General features: G+C 34.3%; 2 protein-coding genes across 2 annotated transcripts in view; both read right to left on the bottom strand.

Moving 5' to 3' along the window:
• Positions 1-15,564, bottom strand: part of LOC131859327 (uncharacterized) — a 74,099-nt gene extending 58,535 nt beyond the window's left edge. Inside the window, exon 1 of the mRNA XM_059212939.1 lies at positions 15,076-15,564. Coding sequence (XP_059068922.1) covers positions 15,076-15,564 — 489 coding nt within the window. The remainder of the gene's footprint in view (positions 1-15,075) is intronic.
• Positions 15,565-15,862: 298 nt separating this feature from the next.
• LOC131859326 (uncharacterized) lies at positions 15,863-16,606 on the bottom strand. The gene has a single exon (XM_059212937.1). The coding sequence runs from the start codon at positions 16,604-16,606 to the stop codon at positions 15,863-15,865; it is 744 nt and encodes a 247-aa protein (XP_059068920.1).
• Between the last annotated feature and the right edge of the window lie 1,181 nt (positions 16,607-17,787).

Here is a 17,787-nt window from a genome sequence, read left to right as displayed (position 1 = left end):
GATTTAACCTTGAGAGAATGCAGTCCCTTCATACCTTTACCGATTAATTTGGAATAGATGCACCTAACTCGGTAGGTAAGGTTCTTTTTTCATTTGACACAATTTCCTTCTTTTTCCAAATCATCTGGAATTTGCTTTTTATTTCTTCAATATCTCCTCTAGGTTGATCTCTGCAATCTCTAGCCAAGTGTCCAACTTTGTGACAATGAAAACATGTCATACTAGGATTTGTCCATGATCTTTGGTTGTTCACTCCAAACCTTATAAAGCAGTTGGCACTTATATGTCCATATCTTCCGCAACATTCACACCATATCCTTGTACTATAATCCCATGGTACTGCGGTATACTGTCGGTTAAGATCTGTGTGAGTTCGGTAGCCTCTAGTATTTGCTCGATGTGCAGACCACATATAGTTCTTCTGCTTAAACCAACACTTCTCAGTACTGTGTCCATATCTAATGCAATTTTTACAAAACCCTTTGAATTTTTCCTTTTGATAATTGCTAGCAGACTTTGTCTTACATTGGTTAGATGTGTGACCATATTTATTGCAATTGTAACAATAACCATTGGACCTAGTGATATTCGGTTGCTTACCTTTTCTGATTTGGCACATGTTGGTAGTATGTCCTTGTTTTCCACAGTAGTTGCAAATAGGCTTCTTTCCTTTGATGTTCTTCTTGTTTACAACTTGTTTTGATGATTCTCCTCTCTTGGTGGTGTTGATCCCTTTCTCGGTGGAGTTCTTTCCTTTGTAACCGAGTCCTGCATCTTTGTTGGGTCTTCTTGTAGTTAGTTGCTCTTCCAACATCCTTGATGCTTCATAACTTTTCTTCAGTGTTTCTTTGGATTTATTCTTTGTTTCAAGTTCATTGGTTAATCTTGATATTTCAAGTTTCAATACTTGATTCTCATTTTCTTTCATATTTGCTTCATGATGTGCATAAACCAATTGATTAGATAGATTTTGTTGAATTCCAGTCATCCTTGTGATTTCATCATTCTTTTCAGACACTAATGCTTGAAGTTGTTGTTTTTCTCTTATGTTATCCTCGGTTGTCCTCAATGCATCAAGATTTTCAGTCATTTGTGTGCTGAAATGTTCACGTTCTCTTTTCATTGCTTTTAGCTAATCAGTCAGTGCTTTGTTCTTTTCTTTCAATGCTCCAATCATTTCTTCAATCTCTTTAGATATACTATTCTCAAATGATGTCTCAATTTGTTCCACCAGCTCTTGAGAGTCCTGCAAATCATTAGACAATCTTCTTCTAACTTTCAGTGATCTTTGCATTTGTTTTTGCATGTCTGCAATCACTTGATTAGCATGATCCAATTCATTTTGAAGATTCACAATTCTCTAAGATTGTTTGTAGCCTTCCATTGATAAGATCTTTATCTTTAGATAGTTAAACCCTTTTCCAAGATTAAAGCTCTGATACCAATTGTTAGGCCCAATATGGAAAGCTAATGTACTAAGAGGGGAGGGGTGAATGAGTACTTCAAATCATTTCTTTAACAATAACTTTACTGTTAAGCATAAACCGAAAATTGCTGTAACATAATATAATGCTAAAACAAATAAATAACAATCATACATGATTCACTCCATAACACATATATTTTGGTTACGCAGAAACTCTTGGTTAGAGAGAAAAATTATGGTGGGGATGGCACCCACAAATTCACTACTGCAATAATAAAGGTTGCTCAGTTAGAGCTACATGTTTAGCTATTTTTGATAGCTTACCCTGTTAGGAGTATCAAGATCTTTAGATCTACCTTGCTAAAGGATTTTACAACACTTATTTTAAATGTTGCACTTGGTTAAAGACTTTACAATTTATAGACTTTGTTAGAGTCTTTTACCCCGTTAAAGGTTTCTCTTACAACTCAAAATATTACAATCAAAATCTTACAAAATATCTACAACTTCACATCTGAAATGTTATAGCAGATTCTATGTGCTTAAAATGAAATTACCTTGCTTATAGCATGCCTTGGTAAACCATAAATTAACTTGGCAAACCTTTCTGTTTACTCTGTTCCTTGACTATTTTCTGAAATCCTTCTCGGTGACCTCTGTGTATCTCTGTCAATCGTAACATTCATAACACTCAGTGCTTTCCCATGATTTTGCTTTTCACATATGTCTTGCTTCACACACATATATTTGATCCTCAATTCATGTTGTATAAATAGATATCTTGTAATGGTGATCTTGTTCATGCTTTGATCTTACAAACATGATTCATTAAATGAATAACCATAGAAAATTATTTCATTGGATAGATGTCCTCAAAATCATATAAAATCTATAAGTGCAATTTCCAATGTGTTAACGGTTTCTTGTTTCTCGATCTTTGTAACGCATTTCCCATATGTGTCTAGGTTCAATGAATCTAGTAACACATTTTACTCAATGTGTATTAACTCGGTATACCATCTTTGCTACTCTATAGTCATAGAATGTTACTCGGTAGACAGCTCGGTGTATACTAAACTTTGTGACTTGTAACTTCTGTAACCGACTGCTCTGTGCTTACCGACTGAATATTTTGGTAGTAATAACTGACTAGAGTATATACAATGACTTTGGACATAAAACTAATGACAACTTAGTAAATAGTAACACCTTATCCTCATTCTCACTCTTATTCACTGTCAGTTCAAATGCTATCTGTTCTTGTTCTTTTTCTATTTTTATTTGCTGAGTGTCAACTACCTTGACCAGTGAGTCATAGATCTCAACATTTATAGATTCAGATTTCTTCTCCTCAAAACTTTCTGAAATAGAGGTATTATCCATTACAATATTGATTTCCTGAGTGTCAACATTCATTGTAAATAGAATGTTTGACTTGGGATCAACATCATTTGGTTTCACTTCCTCTAATATCTTTTCTTCGGTCTAATTCTACACATCTTCTGGTGTCTCTGCTACTGTCAATGGGGTGTCCTGAGCTGGTGGGGGTAAGTTATCTTTTATTGTAAATTCAAGTACACTACCAACCTTATTCTTTCCTTTATCTCATTTTTGGTATACCTTAGTAAAATATTTGTCGACCTTTTGTCTTTCTTTTTCTTCTTTTTTCTCTTTCTCCACAAAGAAAATATCCCATTTATCTGTTGTCTCATCTGCTATTTCTTTTATTCTATCGGCCATGAGGCTTACTTGCCGGTGACCACTTGCAAAAATAGTTCTATTAGCTTCAACTATTAATTTATCAATTTCTTGTCTAGAATTAACTGGATGAACAACCAACAGTGCTTCAACCTTCAATTTCTTATCCAATTCCATAGTAGACATTCTTTTAGCTTCAAGTCTCAAATATAAGTCATTAGGGAGAACATCAATGACTTCAATAAGAAATTTCTTATATATATCTAAGTACAAAATTATACTCTCTTCAATAGTGTCTTTGTCTGAATCTTTAAAAGAATGATAAAACTTACTAACATTACTGATATTTCCATCCTGAGTTATTTCATTAACAAGCTCTTCTGGGGAAAGAGTATTAGATACCTTTTGTTCCTGTTTCTTTTGTGTAACCTTATTCTTCAGACCGCTAGGCTCTCTCACAACCTATTCTTTCTTTCTAAGTGTCCTTGTCTTCTTAGGTGATGGATTAGGGGTCAATGAGGATTTTTTCTTCTTCCTATCCACCCTTTTAAATTCTGCAGTCTTGTCACTATCAGAGTTGGATGAGGTAACAGCAAGGGAAATATGTGTTACCGGTTGTTGTTCATATTTTCTTTCTTTTGCAGCAACACCACTCATCGGATCAAGTTTCAACATTCCCTTTGTAACAACTTCAACAAACTTCGAAGCATATTTCAATATTTTATCTCTTTTCTTCCTTTTCTTTTGAATAGCAACATCACTCTCTATGGTTTCAGCAGTGCCAAAGATATTTTCACTAGGTTCCAATGGTGCATCTAGAAGTATCTTGGCATAAGATTCTAAAATGTTTGAGTCCACTTCATATCCCATCTCAGTTACCCAGACAGTTCTAGGTTTAACTACCTCGATCCATATTTCATCTCTCTTAATAACAAAGCATATATGTTTGTCATATTTATCAACAATATTCTGAGGGATTCTTTTCCCTTGCTTCATTTTAGCTTGAAAGATTTTGAAATATTCCTTTGCTTGCTTGTTACCTTCTGAACCCATGCCGGTAATTGCCTCCTTAATCTATTTTCCAATAGGAATATCATAGGCAAATTCTTTGTGGCCTATACTGGGAATCTCCTTTGAGAAGTATAGCATTAAACATAGAATCAAATTTCCAAATTTGAAGGTTTCCTTTTTGTCACCTTTGATTGTTTCCAAATTTTCTATCAGTTCATCTTTCAACCACTCACAAATGTCACTTTGAGCATTGTTCTTTACTATCTCATAAGCATTGTGAATGCATAGATTGGAAATAGAATTCAGCCTATTTGTATGTACCACCTTATATCCAATAACCATACTATCATATTTAACATTGTTATTAGTTATGTCATTAACCCTGAGTAATCTATTATCATATGTAGCACCAATTAAGTTCATAACCTCTTTGTTTGGAATTTTCTTCTTCTTCACAGACCTTGTGCTGGTAGAGGGTAGACCTGTAACAACCCTAATTGCTTCTTTAGTGATTTTGTAAACTAAGTCTAGCCATAAGAATTCATTGTGAACTCTACTAAGAACATATCAGATAGTTTCATCTTCAAATTTAGGCATATAAAGGATGTCTACGAACCCTAAATCTTCCACAATCTTATGTTCAAGTTTGATTACATCTTATTTGTTTGTGATGACATTCATGAAGATGTTCTTTATATCCTCAAACCCTAAATCTTCTATATTACAGTGAATGTATGCCCTAGGGTCTTCTACAAATGCAACTCCCTTCAGAATTTTTGAAAATGCACCAATAGAGTCATCCATCTTAGCTATCTTAGGGACTATCTTAAAGACTGGTCTAGGGCATTTGATATTCTCCACAATAGTAGGGTTTGCAATGAATCCAGGAACAGAAGATGAAGAAGCCAATGTCGTAAAATAAATACCTTTTAAGTGAAAACCTTGGATGCCCTGAAAATATTTGTTGCTTCTCTTTTTGAATGTCAATGCTCTACTTCTCTGCTCTTCGAATACTTTAATGCTTGGCGAATCGAAATGAGAAATTTTAATACTTTATAATGAAAAACTTAATTGACAACCACATTAAATGCTTCGTTGGTTATGTAGCTTAACGTATGTGCCGGTAAAGAAGAATTATGACTTCTTCCCACCATCAGAGGGTAAAATGCATGATCTTCAATTAGTTGCCTTACCCCTAAGGATTATTCCTTAGTTAGATGAAGAATCTCTTGTCGGTGCAGGATTGCTCTGTTCTGCTAGTGCAGAGCCAGATTCATCATTTCTCTAATCTTTCTTCTTGACCAATTGTTTAGAGAATTCTTGCTTGGTTTCATTCACCTTTTCCTTTCCTTTATCATTAGATCCTCTATTTTTTGTCAGTACATTTTTGCTTCTGCAAAATCATAAAATATGCCCATCTTGTTGCATGCATAATAGGTTACATTGTTTCTTTAAATAGCTTTTCCATAACCTTGTCCAATTTGAGTTTTGCATTGATTAGATAGATGTCCAAATCTACCACAAGCATAGTATTTTACATTCATTCTACAATTGTTTGAGTTATGACCATGTTTATTGCATTTGGAACATTGACCAGTGGATTAGTTTGTATTGTGATTATTCCTTTATCTACACTAATTTTCTCTATGACCAAATTTGTTGCAATTAAAACATTTGCTATTGAATTTATACGCATTGGGTTGCCTTACCGGTTTGTTGTGATCATGATTGTTTGTAGTTCCAGAACTTTCTCCATGTTCAAATCCAAGTCCAATTGTTTCTCCATCAAGTTTTTGACTTTTCAGCATATCATCGAGCTTGTCTAAACTCTTTATGAATTTGTCCTTGTATTCATTTGCAGTGACCAACTCACCTTCCAGAGTGCTAACTTATCTCATAAGTTCCTCTTTGTCATGTTGCATCTGAATCAACTCTATTTTAAGCATATCATTTTCATAACTAAGCCTTGTAGATTCATATGATTTTCATTAAGTCGTCTGGCCAAATCTTCCTGATTCTTCTTTTTGTCTTCAATATCCTTACATAGTCTCATGGTTAAATCTTGCATCTCATTCTTCATGTTACTATTCTCTTGTCTCAGTTTCTTTGTAATATCTCTGAGAGTTTCTTTTTCTTCATCATCTTGTTTTTATAGTTGCACATGTAATTCTTTTCTCTTATTATGTGCTATGACTAGGTTTTCTTGAAGTGTTTTGATGAATTCTTGAGCAGATCTGAGTTCGTATTCTAGATTGATATTCTTAAATTTTTCTGTATCAAAATCTTCAAGAGCCGCTTCCAACTCTTGTCTCAAACTTTCCATCAGTATTGGTTTTAGAATCTTCCTCAAGTTGTTAGGCTTCTGCAAATAGAGGACCAGACTCTGATACCAATTGTTAGATACTTTGTTAATCCCAAAGACACTGAGAGGGGGGATGAATCAATGCCTGACCGGTAGATGAAAGATTTAAACTTATTTGCAATATTGTAACTAATATTAATATACCGATAAGCAAACAATAATGCAGTAAAAAGAAACAAAAGAATCAGTATCAATGCACACCATAACATAGATATTTTGGCAAGGAAACCCGATAAGGGAAAAACCTTGGTGGGATTTGTGACTGAGAATATTTACTCACTAACCAATATGAATAAATATTACTTAGTACAAAAGGGGCCTACACATGCAAGAAGGCCAACTGCCTAGAGCTCACTGTTATGCTCTATCTGATACCAGTTTTGCCTTTGCCAAAAACCCTAACCGGTATCTTGTCAATATTATCACTTACTTCATATATTCATTACATTCCATACATACCAAATGACCTACAAGAAATCATAAATATATGAGTCATTACAATACAATATGTCTCCTATACAATTATAATTTACATTACAATATATTTCGCATAAACAATACTATTGCCAAGTCGGCCTGGAATACCGGTATGATCTAGTGCCGGTGTAAACTGGATGCCGGTGTGAATGAACCTTATTGTATATGTCAGTGCTGGTAGGTGAATTCTATTGCCAGTTGAACCTATAGAGCCTTGTTGAACCTTGTTGCCATCAATGAAAACATCTACCTTTCGCATCTGAGTGTCTATTGCCAACACAACTGACACAAAGAAAGATAACTTGCAGAGTACAAAATCATGATCCATCTAAAATAAAGATACACAATATCATCCCAAGCACTATCCCAAAATCTTAGCACCAGATCTGATCACAATGGAATATACCAGAGGATATATCGATCTTTGCAAAACAATGACCAACAAAACAACATGGCAAAACCCAGATCATAAGATCTTCCCAATCACACTAGATCAAATCACAGGAATATGTTGACATCAATGACAATAACATATCCTAGCAGCAACAATGCACAACAATATCCAACACTAGGAGTCTCCCTTTTATAACAAATTTATGTTGATGGGGCCCTTAGATGACTTACCTTTATAACATTTAAATAAGTCAAATATTTTAATTTTCAATTAATAAATTCTTGGACCATATAAAATATAGAATTACACCCAAAACCATGTAGATCACCTCCAGAGTTCCCTATTCTCTTACCCATTAGCCCATAGGATCTCATTTGACTAGGTTAATGTTGACAATTAACACTCATTCAGTGACTTTTGATGGTTGATTGTTTGTTAAGGGTTGGCATTGATGGTAACTCTTCTTGAAGATTCAATCCGGCAACTGTGACTCAGCTTATCTGGAAGATGGAGGTAACCGGTAGGCAGTTAACTAGTAAAACAGGGTATTTTAGTATTATTTTGATCCAGAATGATCTCCGGTGATTGTGATGTTTTTGGTGATTATTTTTGTGATCTCGGTGATTGGAAAGACCTTTTGGAAGCATGTGATCATATTATTTTGTCTGGTGCTATGTTTTGTTCGAGATTGAAGCTGACTTGATCTACACGCTACACTTATTGAAGCTGACTTGAAGGAGATTTCTTTAGTGGTAAGACCAGATATATAAGATTGATTTGGCAATTGATTTTCATAATGTTAGAGATGTGGTGATCCATTTTGGTGTGATTGAGTGCATTTTCACATGCACATTTTTCTTTCAAACCAATCGGTAGTTGACTGAGATAAAATTAGAGTATTCAATAGGGCAGAGACATGTAGAGATTTAGGGCCTAACCAGAACTCACTTTTGCATAGTCAGATGTTGATTAAGATTTTATTTCATTATATTTACTCATTGTAACAAATTCTAAGTTAGTGAGACTTCCCTGAAGGTTGTAGCCTTCCGGGCAACTTTATTTGAGCAGTGAGCTCTAGGTAGTGAGCCTGAATATAAGTGCATTCCCCATCTATGTAATATTTATGTACTCTTGGCCATAGTATATGAATATTGTGGGTTCCAGCCCTACCGTGGTTGTTCCCTTTCCGGGTTTCCACACAAAAAATCCGGTATTGTAGATTTGTGTATTTTTAGTTGCATGTTTATGTTCTTTTCTTCTATACATTACTTGCCAGGGGATAAAGAATAAGTTTGTGGTTTTAACTTCCCGTAGATCACCGATTCACCCCCCCTCTCAGTGATCTTTGATTCTAACAATTAATGGTTTTCCTTATCGAATGGTTAGGAAGGGGACATTGAAAGTAGCTTTCTCATTCTAAAAATGCCACTTAATCCATCTAATTCTATTCTCAAAGAGCCAATATCAATTGGCAACATAACATTAGGGTTTACTTTAAACACATAACAAATCATTGATCTTTTTAGCTTCATCAATATTTTCCCCTTTTTACTGAATATGATTATCTCATTTGGGTAATAGGCCTTGGCTAGGGATCTAATGAGGTCAAAATTTATAAACACATTAGGAATGACTAATCTACCTAGGTTATATCTCCATATGTTACAAATCAAGATTTTTTCTTTGGTCTTATTGTAACCTTTTTTGAAAAGAGAGACTTTCTAGTCGGAGGAATGATGACACCTTTGCCCTTTTTGCACTTGTCAATTAAGAAATCTTGGAGGATTTCGGACCCCAAAGCCTTTTTACTAGTGTTGGAAGAACCAATAAATTATGCAATAATATCATGATGCAATTTTATATTTGTGCCCTTGTAGCAAGATTCTGCCTGAAGAGCACACGATTATACTAAGAGGGGGGGGTGAATCAGTATAATGAAACTTTTCAATTTAATATGATAGAATTAAGTTATCCAAGACAATTATGCACATAAATACAATAACAAAAGAATTTGAGTGGAAACCCAATGAGGGAGAAAACCACTAAAATGAATATTGTATATTGTATATTTCTTTTACAATGTTTGTGAGCACCAACCCGTTGGAAGCACCAACCTCCTAATTCTGCTTTGTGAGCACCAACCCACTGGAAGCACCAACTTCCAAATCTGAACTTTGTGAGCACCAACCCACTGGAAGCACCAACTCCCACTTCTGAATTTTGTGAGCACCAACCCACTTCACATATATCTGATTTTCCACCTTTACAATGTTGTTGTACCAACTGATGATGGATTATATTCTTCTCAAATTTCCTTTTTAAAACTATTACAATGCTGATCATGAATCTGTCACAAAAACTGATTATAAACTCTTATAAATCTAAATGCTCCATAAGTTTGCTGAACTCTGCTTCATAAAGTCTTCACAAATATACTCATAGAATATTCACAAATCTGTACATGGAGTCTTCATAAATCTCTTTTATATCTACATATACATATCCATATATTTTCTTGTGTATGATTGATCTTCACATGCACACGCACACTCACACTCATAAAATATATTCTTTTATTTTTATTTCCATACACTCAACACTACTTTCCTTTTCAGATTATTATATTAGCATTTCTTTATCTCAACATTCACACGTACCACATAATATACACACATATTATTCCATTACAAATACTCTCTATCTGAAAATTATTTCCAGAATTATTTATTTAGCATACACTTCCACACTTACTGCAACATACACTCTCCACATATAGATCTTCTTTTTTTTTTTCATTTTTTTAAATACCCAGCCACTTGTGTCTGATTATATTTTCTGAATAACACACCTCTTAGATGAGACACGTCCTATTAAATTAGATTCTATTTAACTTGCTCCTAATCGCACCTTTTGGATATCAACAAGATGTTCTTTGTTTTTTTATCTTGAATAGATTAAGTGTTTTATCCATTCTTTTAGCCATGTATTATTTCAATTATTATAAAATCAAATGCCATGACTTTAATCAATCTGTTTGCCAAATCACATGAATTTGCCCCTTTTGATGCTACTAAGAAGTGCTTCGACTTGTGAACTATTTTTTCGTTGCTGTCATAATAGACTCATGGATTTTAGCATTGAGATCATCTTATATTGCCTTTTGTTCATGATCGCACAAACTGATATAACCGTATATTCTTGCTTCATTAATATAGATCGCACCAATGAATCACACCTCTACTATTTTCAATAAATCACTACATATTATGAATAAGTTGCTGACTTCAATATATTGTTGCTACTTATTATATCTCTTAGTGTCTTTGCGGCTGTCAAAAATAAATTTAGAAAATTGTGTTGATGTAAACAATTCTAATCGTTGTTGTTGATAAGGAAGTCATTGCTCTTAATGATTTGAACCTTTAATATTAGCAATCTTAGTTGGTTGTCTTCAGTCACATATTTGTCCGATAAACTTGACCCTTTAGATTTATGAAGTCGACCCTTTAGTAAGTCATATCTTCCACCAGATCGATGGATTGCCATTCATTCCAAATGCCCCGAATGACTAGAAGATTTTTACTAGTCTTGATTACTACTATGTTCACAATTTTCCCGAACCTTGTCTTTGTTGTATTATAATGATAGTTATCAATACAAACTGAAATCACTGTTACCTTGTTGACTTGGCTTGATTGATACAAACTAGTAAATTGCTACATAAGTCATATATGGATATCGTTGTTCTCCATATCACACATTGACCTCTTAATATAGGAAATACATTATATATTAATATGCCTTCAAACATGATAGGCACTTATAACTGGGTGCATGTATGCATGATGTTTGTCTTCAAAGAGCATCTATATACAACCACACACACTTGCAAATATCTTCTTCCAAACTTGATAAGATATCTTCATTTACAGTCTTTCAACAATCTAGTATAGGGATTAATTGTCTTCAAAGAACATATACACAGTCATATATATAACCTAGTGTATACTGTCAATTCATTTTGTTCTTATTTACTTTATATTCTCAGTCAATATGCTCTGATCATTGCTAGCTATTTACTGTATACATATATTTCTGAGTATCACTATTTTGGCATCAATGACAATATTCCCATCAATCTCCCCCTTTGTCATTGATGGCAACCTTTCAAGTCAAATTGCTCCCCCTCAATCCAATACTCCCCTTGTCTCCAATTTCTCCCCCTTTGACATCAATGGCAAACATTTTTCTGTTGTTTGTAACTTGCCCATTTTTAATGTATGCTTCATATGAAGCACTTACTGAGAAGATGAGAGTGATATTACTCCCAATTTCTCCCTCAGGTACTCAAAAGTCTCTTTTGGAAGAGGCTTTGTAAAGATATCTGCTAACTGCTCCTTTGTTGGAACATATTCCAACTTTACTTGCTGCTCAAGAACCTTTTCCCTTAAGAAATGAATTTTGATAGGTATGTGTTTTGTCCTGGAATGCATCACTAGATTCTTTGACATACTGATCGCACTTGTATTATCACAATAGATTGAGATAGGTTGATCATACTCAATCTTAACATCTTGCAAGGTTTGTTTCATCCACAAAACTTGCATACAACATGTTGTTGCTGCAATGTACTCTGCCTCTGTAGTGGATAGAGATATTGAAGCCTATTTTTTGCTCAACCAAGATACAAGGTTGTTGCCAAGGAAAAAGTATCCTCCACTAGTTCTTTTTCTATCACCATTGTCACCTGCCCAATCAGCATCTGTGTATGCTCTCAGAGTGAAATCATCACATTTTGGATACCACAATCCAAAATCCATTGTACCCTTCAAATACTTGAAGATTCTTTTAACTGCTTGTATGTGTGTTTCCTTTGGTGTTGCTTGATACTGTGCTACTACACTAATTGCTTGCATTATATCTGGCCTGGTGGTTGTCACATATAAGAGACTTCCAATCATGGATCTATATAGAGTCTGATTTGCATCAGGGGATTCATCATTTTTGCTAAGTTTGCAACCAGTGACCATAGGAGTACTGACATGATGGCAATCTTCCATTCTAAATTTCTTCAACATCTCCCTAACGTACTTAGTTTTTTGAAAGAAATATCCCTTCATCTATTTGTGAAATCTGAAATCCCAAGAAGAAATAAAGTTCTCCAAGCATAGACATCTCAAATTCTTTTTGTATGTCAGAAGCAAATTCTTCACACATTTTATTCTTACTACCACCAAATATGATATCATCTACATAAACCACTACAATCAGCAAATGATTTCCTTCACACTTGAAATACAGATTACTATCTGTTGCTCCTCTTTTAAACCCTTGTGTTTGTAGGTAGCTGTCTAATCTAGAGTACCATGCTCTAGGGGCTTGTTTAAGGCCATAGAGTGCCTTTTTCAATCTGCATACATAATCTTCCTCTTCTGACAAGATAAATCCCTTAGGTTGTTCAATATACACTTCCTCTTCTAAATCACCATTTAGAAAAGCTGATTTCACATCCATTTGGTAGACTTTGAAATTCTTATGACTTGCAAGCAATAAAAACATTCTGATGGTTTCCAACCTGGCAACTGGGGTAAATGTTTCTTCAAAATCGACTCCTTCCACTTGTGCATAACCTTTACATACAAGCCTTGCCTTATTCCTTGTAATTTCACTATCCTCATTCATTTTGTTGCAATAAACCCACTTGGTTCCAATGAAATTTTTGTTTGAGGGTCTTGGAACAAACTCCCATGTGTGATTTCTTTCAATTTGGTCCAACTCCTCATTCATAGCGTTTACCCAATACTTGTCTTCACTAGCTTCATCAAAATTATTTGGTTCTATCTTTGAAAGTAGGTAGAAATGAGCATGTTCTGTGGTGGTAGCTAATCTTCTCCTTGTCTGAATGTTTGTATCCAACTCTCTGATAACCAAGCCTTTTAGATGATTTTTTTGAACAAATTTTGATGGATTTTTTTATGGTGTTTTTAAAGGTGTTTTTGATGGTGTTTTTGATGGAGTTTCAAAACTGTCTTGTTCCTCATTTTCAATTTCTTCTTTTAATTCTTCCTCCTCACCTTGCTCCTTAGGATGATCTTCCATGGCTTTCTCAAATTGTCTTCCTTCATCTATCTTCACATTAGCACTTTCAACTATCTTGTGAAGTCTTTTATTGTAGCATTTATAAACTTTGCTTCTTGTGGAATATCCAAGAAAGATTCCCTCATCTGACCTGGCATCAAATTTTCCCAAGTCCTCTTTGTCTCTTCTAATGTAGCAAGTCCTACCAAAGATCCTGAAATAATCAACAGTTGTAGTCCTTCCTTTCCAAAGTTCATATGGTGTCTTTTCATTATTTACCCTTATTTGTGCCCTGTTCAATATGTACATGACTGTGTGAACATCTTCTTTCCAAAAAGTGTCAGCAATCTTTGATTCATTTAGCATAGCCCTTGCCATTTCCTGAACTGTCATGTTCTTTCTTTCAACAACTCCATTTTATTGTGGAGTTCTTGCTGCTGAAAGTTGTCTTCTTATTCCATGTTCTGTGCATAAATCTTCAAACTCATTTGAAGTGAATTCTCCTCCTCGGTCTGATCTAAGACACTTAATTTTGGCATCCATCTCAATTTCAACTAACTCTTTGAAAGCTTTAAACTTTGCAAGAGCCTTAGATTTTTCTTTTAGGAAGGCAACCCAATTCATCCTAGAATAATCATCTATAAGTAGCATAAAATATCTTTCACCTTGCAAATTTTTTGTTCTGGTTGGTCCACATAAGTCTGTATGTATAAGCTCTAGAGGTTTTGATGAAGAGTATTCTTTGGATTTAAAGCTCACTCAAGTTTTTTTTCCAAATTGACATTGCTTGCAAATGACATTGGATGGTTTTGTAATCCTAGGCATATCCCTAACTGCTTCCTTTTTGCTGATTTTGACACGATTGTCAAAGTTAAGGTGACCTAGTCTTTTGTGCCATAGCCAATTTTCATCTTCTTGAACAAAATTGCATGTTTCCTCATTTATTTCATTTAGAATGTACAAGTTATTTTCCATTCTATGAGAATTTGCAATAATTCTTCCATCCTTCTTAATCTCACATCCCTTAGACAAAAATGTTACACTATGTCCTTGGTCACAAAGTTGACTAACACTTAACAAATTTTCTTTTAATCCTTTAACATATAGCACATGTTCAGTTTTAGTCTTTCCATAATCGAGGCTAAGTGTTCCTTTACCTTTTATTTCTCTTTTTGTGTTATCACCAAATCTTACTGTTCCTTCATCTGCAAGTTCAAAGGAAATGAACTTGTTTTTGTTGTCCCCTGTCATATGCCTTGAACATCCACTGTCTACATACCACCTATCCTTCTTGTTCTTTGCATGAAGAGCTATTTGAACAAATAGGGATTCTTTATCTTCTTGCTGTTTTTTCTTCCAAGTCATTCTAGACGTTTCCTCCCTTTTGATGGGTACATCTTCCTTTCTTGGTAAACTAGGAAAGATAGTTCTGCAAAATCTAGCTGTGTGTCCAAAGTTGTGACACTTATAGCATATCACATCATAATTCTTTAAAGGAGAAAATTAATTGTGGTTCTTTGGAGTAAAATTAGAAGTATTTCTAGTATGACTCCTACAATGTATTGCTTTGTGACCAAACTTATAACATGAAAAACAATATCCTTGGAATGAATAATGATTATTAGTTACATGTGGTTTCTTTAGGTGGGATATTTTCAACACATTAGTGGGAGGATGAGATTTATCAGTATCATTCTTCCTTCTTCTATTTTCTACTATCTTCCATGACTCATCCAAGGGTTTTGAACTAGTAGCTTTGGCTATTTGATCTTCTTTACGTCCTAGACCTGATTTAATGAAAGTAGGTCTTCGTGTTTTGAGAAGTTTATCCATTTTCTTGGTATTGTCTTCAAATTTTTTAAGTTTCTCCAAGTCTTGTTTTAAGGAGACGATTTCTGATTCTAATTTACTGCATCCTTCCTCTTTACTTTTAAGCTGATCTTTTATCTCTTCCTCATTCTTCTTTGCTTCCTCTAATTGTATTTTTAGGTCTTCAATGAGCTTGCTTGACTCTTGTAATTTTGTCTTATATTTTGAAACCCTTCCTTTTAGCTTTTCATTTTGTTCATAAGCATAATGTAACTCTTCTTCTAGATCTACATCTTCTTCATCACCCATAGCCTCTTATTCTTCTTCTTTTTCATCTTCATCATCCTCAACTTTCATTGCCATGAAAAGAATTTCTTCTCCATCACTGTTGGACATATCTTCAGAGCTTTCTTCTAATGAACTAGAGCTTTGTTTAGAGTAGAAGCTTTTCTTATGCTTTGAGTAGTTCTTCTTGAAGTATTTCTTTCCTTTTTTCTTTGGATAGTTCTTCTTTTCCTCTTCACTACTATCGCTTTCATTTTGAGGACACTTTGAAGCATAGTGCCCTACCTTACCACAATTGAAACATTTAAATGGAAATTTGCCTTTATATTTGCCTTTGCCCTTTTTGAATTTCCTCATTAAAATAAGATTCAGCCTCATCTGATTCACTACTTGAGCTCTCCTTTGGTGCATGGTTTTTGTTTTTTCCTTTCTTTGATATTTTGAAAGCTTGTTCCTTTTGAGAGGGTTTGTCTTCTCTTCTCATTTCATAGGCTGTGAGAATTCCAAACAATTCATCTTTTGTCAATGTTTTCAAATCCTTCATTTCTTCTATGGCTGATACCTTAGGATCAAATTTCATTGTCAAAGTTCTTAGCAATTTCCGATCAAGGAGTGTGTCTTCAACTTCTTCTCCCAATGCTATGATTGCATTCACAATTTCATCCACACGTAAGAAGTAGGCAGCGATGTCTTCATCTTCCTTCATTTTAAGACTTTCATATTTCATTCTAAGTGATTGAAGCTTGGCTTCTCTTACTTTTTCATCCCCTTCATAGATACCTTTTAATTTATTCCATATCTCTTTGGCTGATTTGCAATGCATAACCTTCGTAAATTCAAAATCTGCCAGACTGCATAGAAGGGCATGTTCCGCTTTAGCATTATTCTCACTTTTCCTCTTTCCTGTCGTATCGGTGGGAGGAGTTGACGGAGGTGTGTACCCATCCACCACGGACTGCCAAACGTCATAACCAAGTGCATTCAGATAGGCTTTCATTTTAATACTCCAAAATGCATAATTTGTCCCATAGAAGATTGGATTTCTAACTACATAGTTATCCACCATTGTGCGCTTTTGGGGATCTACCTTCAAGCAGTAAGGCTATCTCTAAAGGAACTGGCTTTGATACCAATTGAATAGCACATGATTATACTGAGAGGGGCGGGGGGGGGTGAATCAGTATAATGAAACTTTTCAATTTAATATGATAGAATTAAGTTATCCAAGACAATTATGCACATAAATACAATAACAAAATAATTTGAGTGGAAACCCAATGAGGGAGAAAACCACTAAAATGAATATTGTATATTGTATATTTCTTGTACAATGTTTGTGAGCACCAACCCACTAGAAGCACCAACTCCCACTTCTGAATTTTGTGAGCACCAACCCACTTCACATATATCTGATTTTCCACCTTTACAATGTTGTTGTACCAACTGATGATGGATTATATTCTTCTCAAATTTCCTTTTTCAAACTGTTACAATGTTGATCATGAATATGTCACAAAAACTGATTATAAACTCTTATAAATCTAAATGCTTCATAAGTTTGCTAAACTCTGCTTCATAAAGTCTTCACAAATATACTCATAGAACATTCACAAATCTGTACATGGAGTCTTCATAAATCTCTTTTATATTTGCATATACATATTCATATATTTTCTTGTGTATGATTGATCTTCACACGCACACTCACACTCATAAAATATATTCTTTTATTTTTATTTCCATACACTCAACACTACTTTCCTTTTCCGATTATTATATTAGCTTTTCTTTATCTCAACATTCACACGTACCACATAATATACACACATATTATTCCATTACAAATACTCTCTGTCTGAAAATTATTTCCAGAATTATTTATTCAACGTACACTTCCACACTTATTGCAGCATACACTCTCCACATATAGATCTTCTTTATTTTTTTCCATTTTTTTAAATACCCAGCCACTTGTGTCTAATTATATTTTCTGAATAACACACCTCTTAGATGAGACACGCCCTTTTTAAATTAGATTCTGTTTAACTTTCTCCTAATCACACCTTTTGGATATTAACTGTTACTACTTATCAAATTGCCATTAGTTTTATATACAAAGTCATTCTATATACTCTAGTCAGTTACCCCTACTGAAATATTTAGTCAGTATGAACAGCCTAGTCGGTTATAGAAGGAAAATTGTCACAAAGCCCAGTATACATCGAGCTGTCTACCGAGTATTATTTC

This window comes from Cryptomeria japonica, chromosome 10 (genome assembly GCF_030272615.1).
Source record: "Cryptomeria japonica chromosome 10, Sugi_1.0, whole genome shotgun sequence".
In the NCBI taxonomy this organism is placed as follows: Eukaryota; Viridiplantae; Streptophyta; class Pinopsida; order Cupressales; family Cupressaceae; genus Cryptomeria; species Cryptomeria japonica.
The sequence above is the reverse complement of the archived record's forward strand: the minus strand, read 5'-3'. Positions and strand labels throughout refer to the sequence as shown.